We start from the raw sequence: 17,534 nt of genomic DNA, 5'->3' as shown, positions 1-17,534 counted from the left end.
CCATTGTGGATGTTTCCACTTGCTTCAATCTTTCTACAGCTTCAGTTTTCTACATCACACCTGCAAAGTCTAGGATTTCATCTTCCCATCTTTTATATGGTCATCTTCTAGGTCTTTTTTCATCTCTTGGTATCCATTCAATTGCTTCTGTTATTCTTGCAATGTGTCCAGCCTATTTTAACATTTTCACTCTTTTAATAATGTCACATATTTTGGTTTGTTCTCAGGTCAGTTTATTTATTTTTCTATCTCGTCTTGTTATTCCAAGCAGACATCTTTCCATGCTTCTTTGTGTCATCATTTTTATATTAAGCGGCCAGGTTTCATAGCCTGGTGAGCATGGGAAGTATGCATTGATCAAATACTTTACTCTATATTAAAACTAGTTTTCCAACAAGCTCTGCCAGAAATTTGAAAAACAAACAATAACATCATTGTATAAAAAATAGCATTATAAAAATAGCACTCATATTTATTTAGCTTGTGAAATAGTATTTACCAAATAGAGGCCTGAAAGAAACTGAAAAACAAGCACACTGGTAAAAGCAGCACTACTCAATTATTTTCAGTAAACTGAAAGTCCAAGGCTGCAACTGCAACTTATCAGCCTAAAAAGTCAGAGATACAGACGTGCTCAAATTTGTTGGTACCCCTCCACAAAAAACAAAGAATGCACAATTTCCTCTGAATTAACTTTGAATGAATTAATCCACCATTGTTTATGCCATATTTAATAGAACTCAGACTTTGCTTTTGATTTTTTTTCTCAACATAATATTGTATATAATAAAACAAATGAAAATGGCATGGACAAAAATGATGAGACCCTCAAACTATTATTTTGTTGCACAACCTTTAGGCAATCACTGCAATCAAATGTTTTCTGTAGCTCTCAATGAGACATCTGCACCTGTTAACAGGTAGTTTGGCCTACTCTTCCTGAGCAAACTGCTTCAGCTGTCTTAGGTTTGATGGGTGCCTTCTCCAGTTTCATGCCCTTTCCATAGATGATCGATAGGATTCAGATCAGGACTCATAGAAGGCCACTTCAGAACAGTCCAATGTTTTGTTATCCATTCTTGGGTGCTTTTAGCTGTGTGTTTTGGGTCATTATCCTGTTGGAGGACCCATGACCTGCAACGGAGACAGCTTTCTGACACTGGGCAGTACGTTTTGCTCCAGAATGCCTTGATAGTCTTGAGATTTCATTGTGCCCTGCACAGATTCAAGGCACCCTGTGCCATGCGCAGCAAAGCAGCCCCAAAACATAACCGAGCCTCCTGCATGTTTCACTGTAGGTATGGTGTTCTTTTTTGCCAAAAAGCACCAGTTTTGACTCATCTGTCCAAAGGACATTCTCCCAGAAGGATTGTGCCTTGTCAATATGCATTTTAGCAAATTGCAGTCTGGCTTTTTTATGTTTTTCTTTTAAAAGTGGAGTCCTCCTGGATCTTCTTCCATGGAGGCCACTTTCACTCACAAAGCGACGGATGGTGCGATCAGAAACTGTATCTCAGCTTGTATCTCTTTGTCAGTTATCCCTGGTTCTTTTTCTGCAATTCACACTATCCTTCTGTTCGATCTGGGGTCGATTTTCCTCTTGCAGCCGCACCCAGGGAGGTTGGCTACAGTTCCATGGACCTTGAACTTCTTAATAATATTTGCAACTGTTGTCACAGGAACATCAAGCTGCTTGGAGATGGTCTTGTAGCCTTTACCTTTACCATGCTTGTCTATTATTTTCTTTCTGATCTCCCCAGACATCTCTCTCCTTTGCTTTATCTGGTCCATGTTCAGTGTGGTGCACGCAATAATACCAAATGGCACAGTGACTACTTTCCTCCATTTAAATAGGTTGAATGACTGATTACAAGATTGGAGACATATGATACTAATTAAATAAAGGAATTTGTTTGGAATATCACTATAATCCCATTATGTATTATATTTTCTAAGGGGTACCAACAAATGTGTCCAGGCCATTTTAGAATATCTTTGTAGAATGAGCAAAAATTAATCTCTTTTCACAGCTTCTTTGGTTTATTCTATGACATACCAAAGATATGCAAGTATACATGATGCAAAAGCTTTTAATTTCATCACTTTTAAGGAGGAATGAAGCATTATTTTATAGCTGTAAGGGTAACAACAAATTTGAGCACATCTGTATAGCCACATGAAAACAATATTAAGCAAACACATCTCAAAGTTAAGAGAAGAAAAGGGCAGTGACCGTCTATATTTATTTTCTTGTTTTGTTCTCCTTAGGTACCATTGTACGCAAGCTTCCCCGAAAAGTGGATGTATTAGAGGAAGAGAACGCTGCTTTCTGTGTGGAGGTCGAGGAAGAAGAAATGGACATACACTGGTACAGAAATGGGATAGAGCTTCGAGAGACACACCAGACCATCATCAAGTCCTTCGGCAAAACCCACATTCTTGTCTTTGTGAATACCTCCCCACAAGACTCTGGACTTGTGACCTTCGTAGTGGGCAGATCGAAGACTACATCGCAGCTTAGGGTCAGAGGTCAGAGTCTGATGCTACACTAACCCTAAACAAGAGGTCTGCGAGTTCTATAACACATACATCCTGGAACAGCAGCAAATGGTTTGTTACAGGAGAATTATACTAACATATTAACTTAAACACAAAATATAATATTTGAATGGATTTAGCACAGGTCATCCTCATAATAACAGCCAATATAGAGCAGCACAAATTAAACAGACGCATCTCTTGGTGGATGTCACATACAGGCTGCTAAACGCTAAATATAGAAAGGATCGATAACCTAAACTCACCAACTAAAATTGTTAATGAAAAGAGCTTTCTAATCACTTCAAATTCTGAACTGTGGCTAATATACTCCTGGTATTCCCATCTTTAGCCGCCAGGCATTCCCCTCCCAGCTGCCCCGTTGGTGTTCAGATGAACACAGAACGTGCCAATGCAGCTCTGCTCTCCTGGGTACCTGCTCATGACTCACGCAAGAACCCCCCGGCTGGCTACGTACTAGAAAGGCAGGAGCTGGGCTCACAGGAATGGCTGCAGTGCCTCACCACCGACACCGCCACCGCGGTCGAGATCCTGGGAGACAGCGTGCCGTGTGAGGAAGACTACCGCTTCCGTATCTGTAGCGTCAACAAGTACGGTCGCAGTGGCCACGTGGACTTTCCAGGGGCTGTCCACCTTGGTAAGATGAGAAAGCTACCACTCTGAGCAGGATAAATTCAGGAATAGGAGAGATGTAAAGGAGAATCCAAACAACTACAGAATATAGGCATCAGTGTCAGTTGCAATCATGAGCTGATGCTTTTTACCAGCATATCAACATTCTTAGGATAAGTGAGGTAAAGTGAGGTAAACTACATGTTGTTCCTGCAAGCACTGATGCAAGGTCAGACTGTAAACGGCATCAGGCATTAACTATTGTTAGCAACCAAGCAAAACCTATTCAAATAATCTAAAATGATGCACAACCACATTGGCTGAATTTACCTACTCCCATTTATTTCTTGCAATGATGAGGGCAAGTAAATGTGTGACTTCAAATAGGGGTTTTGTGGAGGTGTCTGATTGAAAATTGAACAAGTGAATGAACAGTTTCCAAAGAATATTCTCAGTTTGTAATTGAATGCCCTTTGAACATTAAAGAGTCCCACGAATTCAAAGAAGTGTAGCTACCAAGTGGATTTAAGTTTCCATATGCTCTTCCAGCTTTTCCTCACACATTTAGAGCTGTTGCAGTTGTTCTGTAACCTGTATCTCTACAACGAAAAAAAGGGAATCTAACAGATTCATGAATGGAAGTATGCCCAAGAATCACAGAAGTACATGAAAGGTTAACCCTTTGGTGTTGAATGGTTTGCCCCACAGTCCCAGTGGCTCGAATACAAACCCCCCTACAGGATGCTCTAGTACCAGAGGGCCAGGATGCAGAGTTTTCCATTGAGCTCTCTGCCTCAGTCATGGGGACCTGGTTTTTGAACGGCACACAACTCCAGGAGGGTGAAAGGTTCTCGATGCATCGCTCACGATCGCACCATTCTCTGTGCATCCGAGACGTGCACAACACTGACAACAGGTCCGAGATCACCTTCATTGCCTATGGAGTCAGGGATTCAGCAGCACTATACATTCAAGGTAACTTTTCTTAACCATGCACTTGGGTAAGAGAGTGTTTGACTGAAACACAATAGTACACAAGAGATGTTTGACTACTACTGCTATGTTTATGTGGCAAAATGTACTGCAAAGAAAGGAGCACACATGGCTCTAGTATTGTAGACTTTGTTAAAATGTTTAGTAGTGAATAAAAAGCACAATATTTGCATTTCTGTATTGCCCATGAAGAAAATAACATATGTCTCATTTTCAGCTCCTTTGGTAAAGTTTGTACCCCTCCCAGAGATGGACCGAAATAAGGCAGTTGAGGCTGGAAGTCCGATTGTGCTGTACTGTGAGCTTTCAGATAACTCTGCCCAGGTCCATTGGTACAAGGATGGAGTGGAACTACACCCAGATGAAGGTCTCCACATGCAATCAGAAGGCACCATGAGGAGACTTGTCATTCAATCAGCAGAGTTCTCCCATTCTGGCATTTATAGCTGTGATGCTATTGATGATGTCATAAGATTTCATGTGAAAGTTGAAGGTGAGTTGAAGCCAGCATTGCAATGATGTAATCCCCTAACCGTATTACTAACACTTACCAGTTTGTAACGGTCCTAAAGTAAATAGATCCCTAGATTGCCATTTGTAGGAAGAAAGAAAGAAGCTAGTAATGTATCATTGAAAGATATTTTTGTAATGACCTCCATAAAAATACTGCATGAAGACAGTTAAAGCTAATCTTGTGAGAGGAAGAATAAAAATAAGAATGAAATGTTGTCATCTTATACAAACCCATAGCCTCACCAGTGAGGTTCACATCTCCTCCTGAGGTTGAGAGGAACAAGTCCATTGAAGCAGGCTGTCCCATTGTACTGCACTGCGAGCTCTCAGACCCCACAGCCCTGGTCAGCTGGTACAAGGATGACATTAAGCTCCTCCCACTGAGTGGCACAGACATCCAATCAGAGGGTACTATGAGGAGACTGGTCATCCAATCAGCAGATCTTTCCCACTCTGGGGCGTACAGCTGTCAATCATCTGATGACACCATCCATTTTAATGTCGACATCAAAGGTGATATACAGTTATTTTTTAGATCTGCTATATTACATATTAACCTTGTGCTGTGCATTAATTTTCAAGCTATTAAAAAAAATGCAGGCATCTGAGTTCTGGTTTGGAAATACAAATACATTTGTAAATGTGTAGTGTCAACATCAGTGCATATTAAAAAGGAGAAAAATAGGATTGTGTTCCCTGATAGACAGCCAATGTAGCAGAATACAGACAGGGTAGGGCTGGTGAACTGAAGCAAAGTTTAGGCAGCAAGACACAAAATATACATTTCTGTGGATAAATAATGTTATTTGACTAACAGAGATCCCAGCAAATACCAAGGATGCTTTGAGCCAATTGACTATGCCAAGATCTTCAAGTGCACTAGGTCTAATTGCTAAGTGAACCTATTCAGCCGAATAACCAGCTTTGAGACGAGAAAGTTAGTTTTCAGTAATGACTATGCTTAAACATTGCTTCATTGCTTCATTACTGCTTGACTGCATGCTTTATGGAATGAAACTAGTGATTAGTAAATGTAGGATTAGTTTCCAGAATAAATTATTTGATTGGTACTTGTGCTTGACAACAGCTACATTTTTGTGTAAGTCATGATGGAAATATGAATACTTCTTTGAAAAACTTAAAACACAACACAAAATACAAAACATAAATTACTCAACTGTAAACTGACAATGAAGATTACAAGTTAACCATATAAACTGAAGAGGGCTCTAAAGTGAAGGATATGTGTTGCTTTTTTTATTGTAGAAAACTTTTTAACCCTTTGAAATTACCTTAGTCTTCTATACGTCAAGCACTGACAGCATACAATTTTACATTAAATGGAAACATTTAAGTTTTACGAGACAAGATTTAGCACACTGACAATCTTTCTTTAAACACATGAAACCCCTTCTAGCTCCACCTGTGCGGTTCACACCTCTTCCTGAGGTTGAGAGGAACAAGTCCATTGAAGCAGGCTGTCCCATTGTACTGCACTGCGAGCTCTCAGACCCCACAGCCCTGGTCAGCTGGTACAAGGATGACATTAAGCTCCTCCCACTGAGTGGCACAGACATCCAATCAGAGGGTACTATGAGGAGACTGGTCATCCAATCAGCAGAGCTTTCCCACTCTGGGGCATACAGCTGTGATGCTGCTGATGATGTCATACATTTCAAGGTGGATGTTAAAGGTGATTTAGAGAACAGATTATTTTTGATCTTTATTTTAGTAAAATTCATGGCACAACTGTGATATTGAAGGGAATTTCTCAGTTGTATCAATAGAGATATTTCAGTAGACATCATCACAGAATAACTATTTAGTTATCACATATGAAAGCATGCCAAATAATATTTCACAAATGGTTATTCCTTATCTTATTTAATGAAAATTCCTCTGTGCACATTGTCCATAAAATTGCATTATGGAAACCAATTTAAATTGCAAAAACATAATGTAGTCAACAACAACAACAACAACAACAACAACAAAAATAAATAATAACTCACCATAAGCTATAAATGGCAGCAAAAGATCTGAAACTCAACCAGAGATGTAACATTTTATTGAACTAACCATTCAAAAGCAATTGTCATATCTGAAGTCCTTATTTTCAAGATCTACAGTATATTCTGAAAAAGTAAATACAAAACTACTCCAAAACAATTATGTCTCTCATCATACAGCTCTATGGTCTGCGATTACACAAACAGAATATAATGTTTATATAAAGCACGTCTCAGTTTAAGTAATCCAAACTTCCTATGACTAGACTGTAAACTGACAATGAGTATTCAAAGATAACCATACAGACTGAAGAGGGCTTTAAAGTGAAGGATATGTGTTGCTTTTTTTATTGTAGAAAACTTTTTAACCCTTTGAAATTACCTTAGTCTTCTATACGTCAAGCACTGACAGCATACAATTTTACATTAAATGGAAACATTTAAGTTTTACGAGACAAGATTTAGCACACTGACAATCTTTCTTTAAACACATGAAACCCCTTCTAGCTCCACCTGTGCGGTTCACACCTCTTCCTGAGGTTGAGAGGAACAAGTCCATTGAAGCAGGCTGTCCCATTGTACTGCACTGCGAGCTCTCAGACCCCACAGCCCTGGTCAGCTGGTACAAGGATGACATTAAGCTCCTCCCACTGAGTGGCACAGACATCCAATCAGAGGGTACTGTGAGGAGAATGGTCATCCAATCAGCAGAGCTATCCCACTCTGGGGCATACAGCTGTCAATCATCTGATGACACCATCCATTTTAATGTCGACATCAAAGGTGATATACAGTTATTTTTTAGATCTGCTATATTACATATTAACCTTGTGCTGTGCATTAATTTTCAAGCTATTAAAAAAAATGCAGGCATCTGAGTTCTGGTTTGGAAATACAAATACATTTGTAAATGTGTAGTGTCAACATCAGTGCATATTAAAAAGGAGAAAAATAGGATTGTGTTCCCTGATAGACAGCCAATGTAGCAGAATACAGACAGGGTAGGGCTGGTGAACTGAAGCAAAGTTTAGGCAGCAAGACACAAAATATACATTTCTGTGGATAAATAATGTTATTTGACTAACAGAGATCCCAGCAAATACCAAGGATGCTTTGAGCCAATTGACTATGCCAAGATCTTCAAGTGCACTAGGTCTAATTGCTAAGTGAACCTATTCAGCCGAATAACCAGCTTTGAGACGAGAAAGTTAGTTTTCAGTAATGACTATGCTTAAACATTGCTTCATTGCTTCATTACTGCTTGACTGCATGCTTTATGGAATGAAACTAGTGATTAGTAAATGTAGGATTAGTTTCCAGAATAAATTATTTGATTGGTACTTGTGCTTGACAACAGCTACATTTTTGTGTAAGTCATGATGGAAATAGGAATACTTCTTTGAAAAACTTAAAACACAACACAAAATACAAAACATAAATTACTCAACTGTAAACTGACAATGAAGATTACAAGTTAACCATATAAACTGAAGAGGGCTCTAAAGTGAAGGATATGTGTTGCTTTTTTTATTGTAGAAAACTTTTTAACCCTTTGAAATTACCTTAGTCTTCTATACGTCAAGCACTGACAGCATACAATTTTACATTAAATGGAAACATTTAAGTTTTACGAGACAAGATTTAGCACACTGACAATCTTTCTTTAAACACATGAAACCCCTTCTAGCTCCACCTGTGCGGTTCACACCTCTTCCTGAGGTTGAGAGGAACAAGTCCATTGAAGCAGGCTGTCCCATTGTACTGCACTGCGAGCTCTCAGATCCCACAGCCCTGGTCAGCTGGTACAAGGATGACATTAAGCTCCTCCCACTGAGTGGCACAGACATCCAATCAGAGGGTACTATGAGGAGACTGGTCATCCAATCAGCAGAGCTTTCCCACTCCGGGGCATACAGCTGTGATGCTGTTGATGATGTCATACATTTCAAGGTGGATGTTAAAGGTGATTTAGAGAACAGATTATTTTTGATCTTTATTTTAGTAAAATTCATGGCACAACTGTGATATTGAAGGGAATTTCTCAGTTGTATCAATAGAGATATTTCAGTAGACATCATCACAGAATAACTATTTAGTTATCACATATGAAAGCATGCCAAATAATATTTCACAAATGGTTATTCCTTATCTTATTTAATGAAAATTCCTCTGTGCACATTGTCCATAAAATTGCATTATGGAAACCAATTTAAATTGCAAAAACATAATGTAGTCAACAACAACAACAACAACAACAACAACAAAAATAAATAATAACTCACCATAAGCTATAAATGGCAGCAAAAGATCTGAAACTCAACCAGAGATGTAACATTTTATTGAACTAACCATTCAAAAGCAATTGTCATATCTGAAGTCCTTATTTTCAAGATCTACAGTATATTCTGAAAAAGTAAATACAAAACTACTCCAAAACAATTATGTCTCTCATCATACAGCTCTATGGTCTGCGATTACACAAACAGAATATAATGTTTATATAAAGCACGTCTCAGTTTAAGTAATCCAAACTTCCTATGACTAGACTGTAAACTGACAATGAGTATTCAAAGATAACCATACAGACTGAAGAGGGCTTTAAAGTGAAGGATATGTGTTGCTTTTTTATTGTAGAAAACTTTTTAACCCTTTGAAATTACCTTAGTCTTCTATACGTCAAGCACTGACAGCATACAATTTTACATTAAATGGAAACATTTAAGTTTTACGAGACAAGATTTAGCACACTGACAATCTTTCTTTAAACACATGAAACCCCTTCTAGCTCCACCTGTGCGGTTCACACCTCTTCCTGAGGTTGAGAGGAACAAGTCCATTGAAGCAGGCTGTCCCATTGTACTGCACTGCGAGCTCTCAGACCCCACAGCCCTGGTCAGCTGGTACAAGGATGACATTAAGCTCCTCCCACTGAGTGGCACAGACATCCAATCAGAGGGTACTATGAGGAGACTGGTCATCCAATCAGCAGAGCTTTCCCACTCCGGGGCATACAGCTGTGATGCTGCTGATGATGTCATACATTTCAAGGTGGATGTTAAAGGTGATTTAGAGAACAGATTATTTTTGATCTTTATTTTAGTAAAATTCATGGCACAACTGTGATATTGAAGGGAATTTCTCAGTTGTATCAATAGAGATATTTCAGTAGACATCATCACAGAATAACTATTTAGTTATCACATATGAAAGCATGCCAAATAATATTTCACAAATGGTTATTCCTTATCTTATTTAATGAAAATTCCTCTGTGCACATTGTCCATAAAATTGCATTATGGAAACCAATTTAAATTGCAAAAACATAATGTAGTCAACAACAACAACAACAACAACAACAACAACAAAAATAAATAATAACTCACCATAAGCTATAAATGGCAGCAAAAGATCTGAAACTCAACCAGAGATGTAACATTTTATTGAACTAACCATTCAAAAGCAATTGTCATATCTGAAGTCCTTATTTTCAAGATCTACAGTATATTCTGAAAAAGTAAATACAAAACTACTCCAAAACAATTATGTCTCTCATCATACAGCTCTATGGTCTGCGATTACACAAACAGAATATAATGTTTATATAAAGCACGTCTCAGTTTAAGTAATCCAAACTTCCTATGACTAGACTGTAAACTGACAATGAGTATTCAAAGATAACCATACAGACTGAAGAGGGCTTTAAAGTGAAGGATATGTGTTGCTTTTTTTATTGTAGAAAACTTTTTAACCCTTTGAAATTACCTTAGTCTTCTATACGTCAAGCACTGACAGCATACAATTTTACATTAAATGGAAACATTTAAGTTTTACGAGACAAGATTTAGCACACTGACAATCTTTCTTTAAACACATGAAACCCCTTCTAGCTCCACCTGTGCGGTTCACACCTCTTCCTGAGGTTGAGAGGAACAAGTCCATTGAAGCAGGCTGTCCCATTGTACTGCACTGCGAGCTCTCAGACCCCACAGCCCTGGTCAGCTGGTACAAGGATGACATTAAGCTCCTCCCACTGAGTGGCACAGACATCCAATCAGAGGGTACTATGAGGAGACTGGTCATCCAATCAGCAGAGCTTTCCCACTCTGGGGCATACAGCTGTGATGCTGCTGATGATGTCATACATTTCAAGGTGGATGTTAAAGGTGATTTAGAGAACAGATTATTTTTGATCTTTATTTTAGTAAAATTCATGGCACAACTGTGATATTGAAGGGAATTTCTCAGTTGTATCAATAGAGATATTTCAGTAGACATCATCACAGAATAACTATTTAGTTATCACATATGAAAGCATGCCAAATAATATTTTGCAAATGGTTATTCCTTATCTTATTTAATGAAAATTCCTCTGTGCATATTGTCCATAAAATTGCATAATGGAAACCAATTTAAATTGCAAAAACATAATGTAGTCAACAACAACAACAACAACTACAAAAATAACTCACCATAATCTATAAATGGCAGCAAATGATCTGAAACTCAACCAGAGATGTAACATTTTATTGAACTAACCATTCAAAAGCAATTGTCATATCTGAAATCCTTATTTTCAAGATCTACAGTATATTCTGAAAAAGTAAATACAAAACTACCCCAAAACATTTATGTCTCTCATCATACAGCTCTGTGGTCTGCGATTACTAAAACAGAATATAATGTTTTTATAAAGCATGTCTTAGTTTAAGTAATCCAAACTTCCTATGACTAGACTGTAAACTGACAATGAGTATTCAAAGATAACCATACAGAATGAAGAGGGCTTTAAAGTGAAGAATATGAATTGCTTTTTTTATTGTAGAAAACTTTTTAACCCTTTGAAATTACCTTAGTCTTCTATACGTCAAGCACTGACAGCATACAATTTTACATTAAATGGAAACATTTAAGTTTTACGAGACAAGATTTAGCACACTGACAATCTTTCTTTAAACACATGAAACCCCTTCTAGCTCCACCTGTGCGGTTCACACCTCTTCCTGAGGTTGAGAGGAACAAGTCCATTGGAGCAGGTTGTCCCATTGTACAGCACTGCGAGCTCTCAGACCCCACAGCCCTGGTCAGCTGGTACAAGGATGACATTAAGCTCCTCCCACTGAGTGGCACAGACATCCAATCAGAGGGTACCGTGAGGAGACTGGTCATCCAATCAGCAGAGCTTTCCCACTCTCGGGAGTACAGCTGTGATGCTGTTGATGATGTCATACATTTCAAGGTGGATGTTAAAGGTGATTTAGAGAACATTTTACTTTTATCTTTATTTTAGTAAAATTCATGGCACAACTGTGATATTGAAGGGAATTTCTCAGTTGTATCAATAGAGATATTTCAGTAGTCATCATAATAGAACAACTATATAGTTATCACATATGAAAGCATGCCAACTCATATTCTAACAATGGTTATTCCTTATATTATTGAATTAAAAAGACCGTTTATGACACAAAATTAAACAAAAAATTCCACAGCATATTTTGTCCATAAAATTGCATTAAGGAAACCACTAAAAAAACAGCATAAATATAATGTAGTCAATAGAAAAGCTATTTTAATAACACAGCATAAGCTATTAATAACACCAAAAGGTCAGAAACTTAGCCTAACCAGAGATGTAACAATTTATTGAGTAAACCATTCAAAATCCACTGACATATCTGAAGTCCTTATTTTCAAGATGTATAGTATATACTATAAAAGTACCTACAAAACTACCCCAAAACCATTATGTCTCTCAGCATACAGCTCTAAGGTCTGCAATTACACAAACAGAATATTTATTTTCATAAGGTATGATTTAGTTTACGTAATCCGAACTTCAGATGAATAAACTGTAAACTGACAATGAACATTACAAGAGAACAATACAAACTGAAGAGGGCTTTAAAGTGAAGTGATATGCTTTGCTTTGGTTTTATGGTACATGATTTATTTTATAGATCTTTGTTTTCTATATGTCATGGACTGACTATATCAAACTTTACTTTAAATGGAAACAGAAGTTTACGAGATTATATTTTACACCCTGACAAATCTTTCTTTGAACACATGAAACCCCTTCTAGCTCCACCTGTGCGGTTCACACCTCTTCCTGAGGTTGAGAGGAACAAGTCCATTGAAGCAGGCTGTCCCATTGTACTGCACTGCGAGCTCTCAGACCCCACAGCCCTGGTCAGCTGGTACAAGGATGACATTAAGCTCCTCCCACTGAGTGGCACAGACATCCAATCAGAGGGTACCGTGAGGAGAATGGTTATCCAATCAGCAGATCTTTCCCACTCTGGGGCATACAGCTGTGATGCTGTTGATGATGTCATACATTTCAAGGTGGATGTTAAAGGTGATTTAGAGAACAGATTATGTTTTATCTTTATTTAAGTAAAATTCGTGGCACAACTGTGATATTGAAGGGAATTTCTCAGTTGTATCAATAGAGATATTTCAGTTGGCATCATAATAGAACAACTATATAGTTATCACTTATGAAAGCATGCCAAATAATATTTTGCAAATGGTTATTCCTTATCTTATTGAATTAAAAAGACCGTTTATGACACAAAATTAAACAAAAAATTCCACAGCATATTTTGTCCATAAAATTGCATTAAGGAAACCACTAAAAAAACAGCATAAATATAATGTAGTCAATAGAAAAGCTATTTTAATAACACAGCATAAGCTATTAATAACAGCAAACGGTCAGAAACTTAGCCTAACCAGAGATGTAACAATTTATTGAGATAACCATTCAAAATCCACTGACATATCTGAAGTCCTTATTTACAAGATGTATACTATACACTTTAAAAGTACCTACAAAACTACCCTAAAACCTTTATGTCTCTCAGCATACAGCTCTAAGGTCTGCAATTACACAAACAGAATATTTATTTTCATAAGGTATGATTTAGTTTACGTAATCCGAACTTCAGATGAATAAACTGTAAACTGACAATGAACATTACAAGAGAACCATACAAACTGAAGAGGGCTTTAAAGTGAAGTGATATGCTTTGCTTTGGTTTTATGGTACATGATTTATTTTATAGATCTTTGTTTTCTATATGTCATGGACTGACTATATCAAACTTTACTTTAAATGGAAACAGACATTTACGAGATTATATTTTACACCCTGACAAATCTTTCTTTGAACACATGAAACCCCTTCTAGCTCCACCTGTGCGGTTCACACCTCTTCCTGAGGTTGAGAGGAACAAGTCCATTGAAGCAGGCTGTCCCATTGTACAGCACTGTGAGCTCTCAGACCCCACAGCCCTGGTCTGCTGCTACAAGGATGATGTAAAACTCCTTCCACTGAGTGGCACAGACATCCAATCAGAGGGTACCGTGAGGAGACTGGTCATCCAATCAGCAGAGCTTTCCCACTCTGGGGCATACAGCTGTGATGCTGTGGATGATATTAATTTCAAGGTGGATGTTAAAGGTGATTTCAAGAGAGTTTAAATACTGCTACTTACACATACATTATCCTACATTATATATACAGTACTGTACAAATGTTTTAGGCAAGTGTGAAAAATGCTGTAAAGTAAGAATTCTTTCAAACAGAGACATGTTAATAGATTATATTTATCAATTAACTAAATGCAAAGTGAATGAACAGAAGAAAAATCTAAATCAAATCCATATTTGGTGTGATCACCCTTTGCCTTCAAAACAGCATCAATTCTTCTAGGTACACTTGCACAAAGTCAGGGATTTTGTAGGCATATAGTCAGGTGTATGATTAAACAATTATAACAAACAGGTGAAAATGATCAACAATTGAATATGTAGGTTGAAACACAATCATTAACTGAAACAGAAACAGCTGTGTAGGAGGAATAAAACTGGGTGAGGAACAGCCAAACTCAGCTAACAAGGTGACGTTGCTGAAGACAGTTTACTGTCAAAAGTCATACACCATGGCAAGACTGAGCACAGCAACAAGACACAAGGTAGTTATACTGCATCAGCAAGGTCTCTCCCAGGCAGAAATTTCAAGGCAGACAGGGGTTTCCAGATGTGCTGTCCAAGCTCTTTTGAAGAAGCACAAAGAAACGGGCAACGTTGAGGACCGTAGACGCAGTGGTCGGCCAAGGAAACTTACTGCAGCAGATGAAAGACACATCATGCTTACTTCCCTTCACAATTGGAAGATGTCCAGCAGTTCCATCAGCTCAGAATTGGCAGAAAACAGTGGGACCCTGGTTCACCCATCTACTGTCCGGAGAAGTCTGGTCAGAAGTGGCCTTCATGGAAGACTTACGGCCAAACAAAACATACCTCCGAAGTGGCAACGAGGCCAAGTGACTCAACTATGCACGAAAACACAGGAACTGGTGTGCAGAACTGGACACTGGACTGATAAGTCAAAATTTGAAATATTTGGCTGTAGCAGAAGGCAGTTTGTTTGCCGAAGGGCTGGAGAGCGGTACACGAATGAGTGTCTGCAGGCAACAGTGAAGCATGGTGGAGGATCCTTGCAAGTTTGGGGCTGCATTTCTGCAAATGGAGTTGGGGATTTGTTCAGAATTAATGGTCTCCTCAATACTGAGCAGTACAGGCAGATGCTTATCCATCATGCAATACCATCAGGGAGGCATCTAATTGGCCCCAAATTTATTCTGCAGCATGAAAACGACCCCAAACATACAGCAAAAGTCATTAAGAACTATCTTCAGCGTAAAGAAGAACAAGGAGTCCTGGAAGTGATATTATGGCCCCCATAGAGCCCTGATCTCAACATCATCGAGTCTGTCTGGAATTACATGAAGAGAGAGAAGCAACTGAGGCTGCCTAAATCCACAGAAGAACTGTGGTTAGTTCTCCAAGATGTTTGGGCCAACCTCCCTGCCGAGTTCCTTCAAAAACTGTGTGCAAGTGTACCTAGAAGAATTGATGCTGTTTTGAAGGCAAAGGGTGGTCACACCAAATATGGATTTGAAGTAGATTTTTCTTCTGTTCTCTCACTTTGCATTTAGTTAATTGATAAATATAATCTATTAACATGTCTATTTTTGAAATATCTTACTTTACAGCATTTTTTCACACCTGCCTAAAACTTTTGCACAGTACTGTATATTTAGTAAAATACATCTTTTAACCTTGAATTTAAAGGACATCTCTCACTTATTTCAGTGACAAATCCCTTAATTATCTATGTGGCAAATTTCCGATAACAATTTTTAGTGGTTAATATTTGAGTTCAGCAAATTATTGTTCCAAATGTTACATCAATAAAGGAGACGTTAAGGGAGCAAGGAAAATTAGGTAAAATATTTTAATTTATATTATCTTCAAAAGCATGTCTATAGCTTTCATGTTTAAGATGAAATTCTGTAATCTACATGAAAGATATTCTACAAACACAGGTTATGCCCAAATAAAACACCATCAATTTGGGCATTTAAGTAATAATGGAATCCGATTTTATAGAAGCAATCAACAAAATCAGTAGGTTTTAAAATCCCATATTTTCTGAAACATAATGTTTTCAATTGAATACCTACTTACTCTTAGTAAATTAAGTACCGGCTTCAAGTGTTTTCTTTAACAGTAAGAAACTTCATTTTTCTCAGAAGCCAAGCCACTGACATTTTGTTCTTTAAATCGATTAAAACACCCCTAGCTCCACCTGTGCGGTTCACACCTCTTCCTGAGGTTGAGAGGAACAAGTCCATTGAAGCAGGCTGTCCCATTGTACTGCACTGCGAGCTCTCAGACCCCACAGCCCTGGTCAGCTGGTACAAGGATGACACAAAGCTCCTCCCACTGAGTGGCACAGACATCCAATCAGAGGGTACCGTGAGGAGACTGGTCATCCAATCAGCAGAGCTTTCTCACTCTGGGGCGTACAGCTGTGTTGCTGTGGATGATGTCATACATTTCAAGGTGGATGTTAAAGGTGATTTTATGTACAACTTTTCAAATCCAGATACTAACACATTCTTTGAAATACTGAATAAAGCTTCATCCACTAAAACATAACCCTGCTACAAATAACCTCTTAAAATATAATAACCATTGAAATAAATTACCATTATTGTGAAAATTGAATAATTGAATATTTAATATATTAATGCAAGGGGGGATGGGTGGTACCTTTGCTTTGGATATGGTCTTCCCGTTGTTCTGACAATTATGTCTGTTCAGTGTAGTGGGTCCAAGCCAGTCCCTTCAAATCATGGGGAGAACTTCTCTTGCCAGTGTATTTACAATGGTTAGATATCATGATGATTAACCCAATACATGAAGATACTAATACTAATATTCTCCATAATAACACAGTGTTTTTGCTTCTTTTAAGAACTTGTTCTTCTATCAACTCCATGCTGTCTACAAAAAGCTTGTTTTTATTGAAAACGTTTAAGGACAATAAAAGCATTAAAAGTCTTTCTTTAAATTAACTAAAACACCCCTAGCTCGACAAGTGATGGCCACACCTCTTCCTGAGGTTGAGAGGAACAAGTCCATTGAAGCAGGCTGTCCCATTGTACTGCACTGTGAGCTCTCAGACCCCACAGCCCTGGTCAGCTGGTACAAGGATGGAAAGAAGCTCCTCCCACTTGATGGCATAGACATCCAATCCGAGGGCAGTACAAGGAGACTGGTCATCCAATCAGCACAATGTTCTCACTCTGGGGCGTACAGCTGTGATGCTGTTGATGAGGTCATTCAATTCAAAGTGGATGTTGAAGGTGATTTTAAGTATAATTTTCTTTCATACTACTGACTTCACTGAGTTTCTAGATAATGCCTTATGCACTAAATGGCTCTCTATCACCTTTGATCGTAACAAATGTCCACTGATCAAGCACAGCAAAA

The 17,534-nt window shown here is 38.1% G+C and overlaps 1 protein-coding gene across 5 annotated transcripts in view; it reads left to right on the top strand.

Moving 5' to 3' along the window:
• obsl1a (obscurin like cytoskeletal adaptor 1a) overlaps positions 1–17,534 on the top strand; it is a 47,971-nt gene that overhangs the window by 8,456 nt on the left and 21,981 nt on the right. For 4 of the 5 annotated variants that reach the window (XM_066688404.1, XM_066688405.1, XM_066688403.1 and 1 more), the window contains exons 4-18: positions 2,269–2,529; positions 2,891–3,196; positions 3,880–4,146; positions 4,382–4,657; positions 4,915–5,190; positions 6,095–6,370; positions 7,194–7,469; positions 8,374–8,649; positions 9,472–9,747; positions 10,574–10,849; positions 11,660–11,935; positions 12,769–13,044; positions 13,879–14,151; positions 16,339–16,614; positions 17,132–17,407. In XM_066688404.1, coding sequence (XP_066544501.1) covers positions 2,269–2,529; positions 2,891–3,196; positions 3,880–4,146; positions 4,382–4,657; positions 4,915–5,190; positions 6,095–6,370; positions 7,194–7,469; positions 8,374–8,649; positions 9,472–9,747; positions 10,574–10,849; positions 11,660–11,935; positions 12,769–13,044; positions 13,879–14,151; positions 16,339–16,614; positions 17,132–17,407 — 4,143 coding nt within the window. The remainder of the gene's footprint in view (positions 1–2,268; positions 2,530–2,890; positions 3,197–3,879; positions 4,147–4,381; positions 4,658–4,914; positions 5,191–6,094; positions 6,371–7,193; positions 7,470–8,373; positions 8,650–9,471; positions 9,748–10,573; positions 10,850–11,659; positions 11,936–12,768; positions 13,045–13,878; positions 14,152–16,338; positions 16,615–17,131; positions 17,408–17,534) is intronic. The other variant, XM_066688406.1, reaches the window with a different exon arrangement.

This window comes from Amia ocellicauda, chromosome 16, assembly GCF_036373705.1.
Source record: "Amia ocellicauda isolate fAmiCal2 chromosome 16, fAmiCal2.hap1, whole genome shotgun sequence".
NCBI classification, from domain to species: Eukaryota; Metazoa; Chordata; class Actinopteri; order Amiiformes; family Amiidae; genus Amia; species Amia ocellicauda.
The sequence above is the reverse complement of the archived record's forward strand: the minus strand, read 5'-3'. Positions and strand labels throughout refer to the sequence as shown.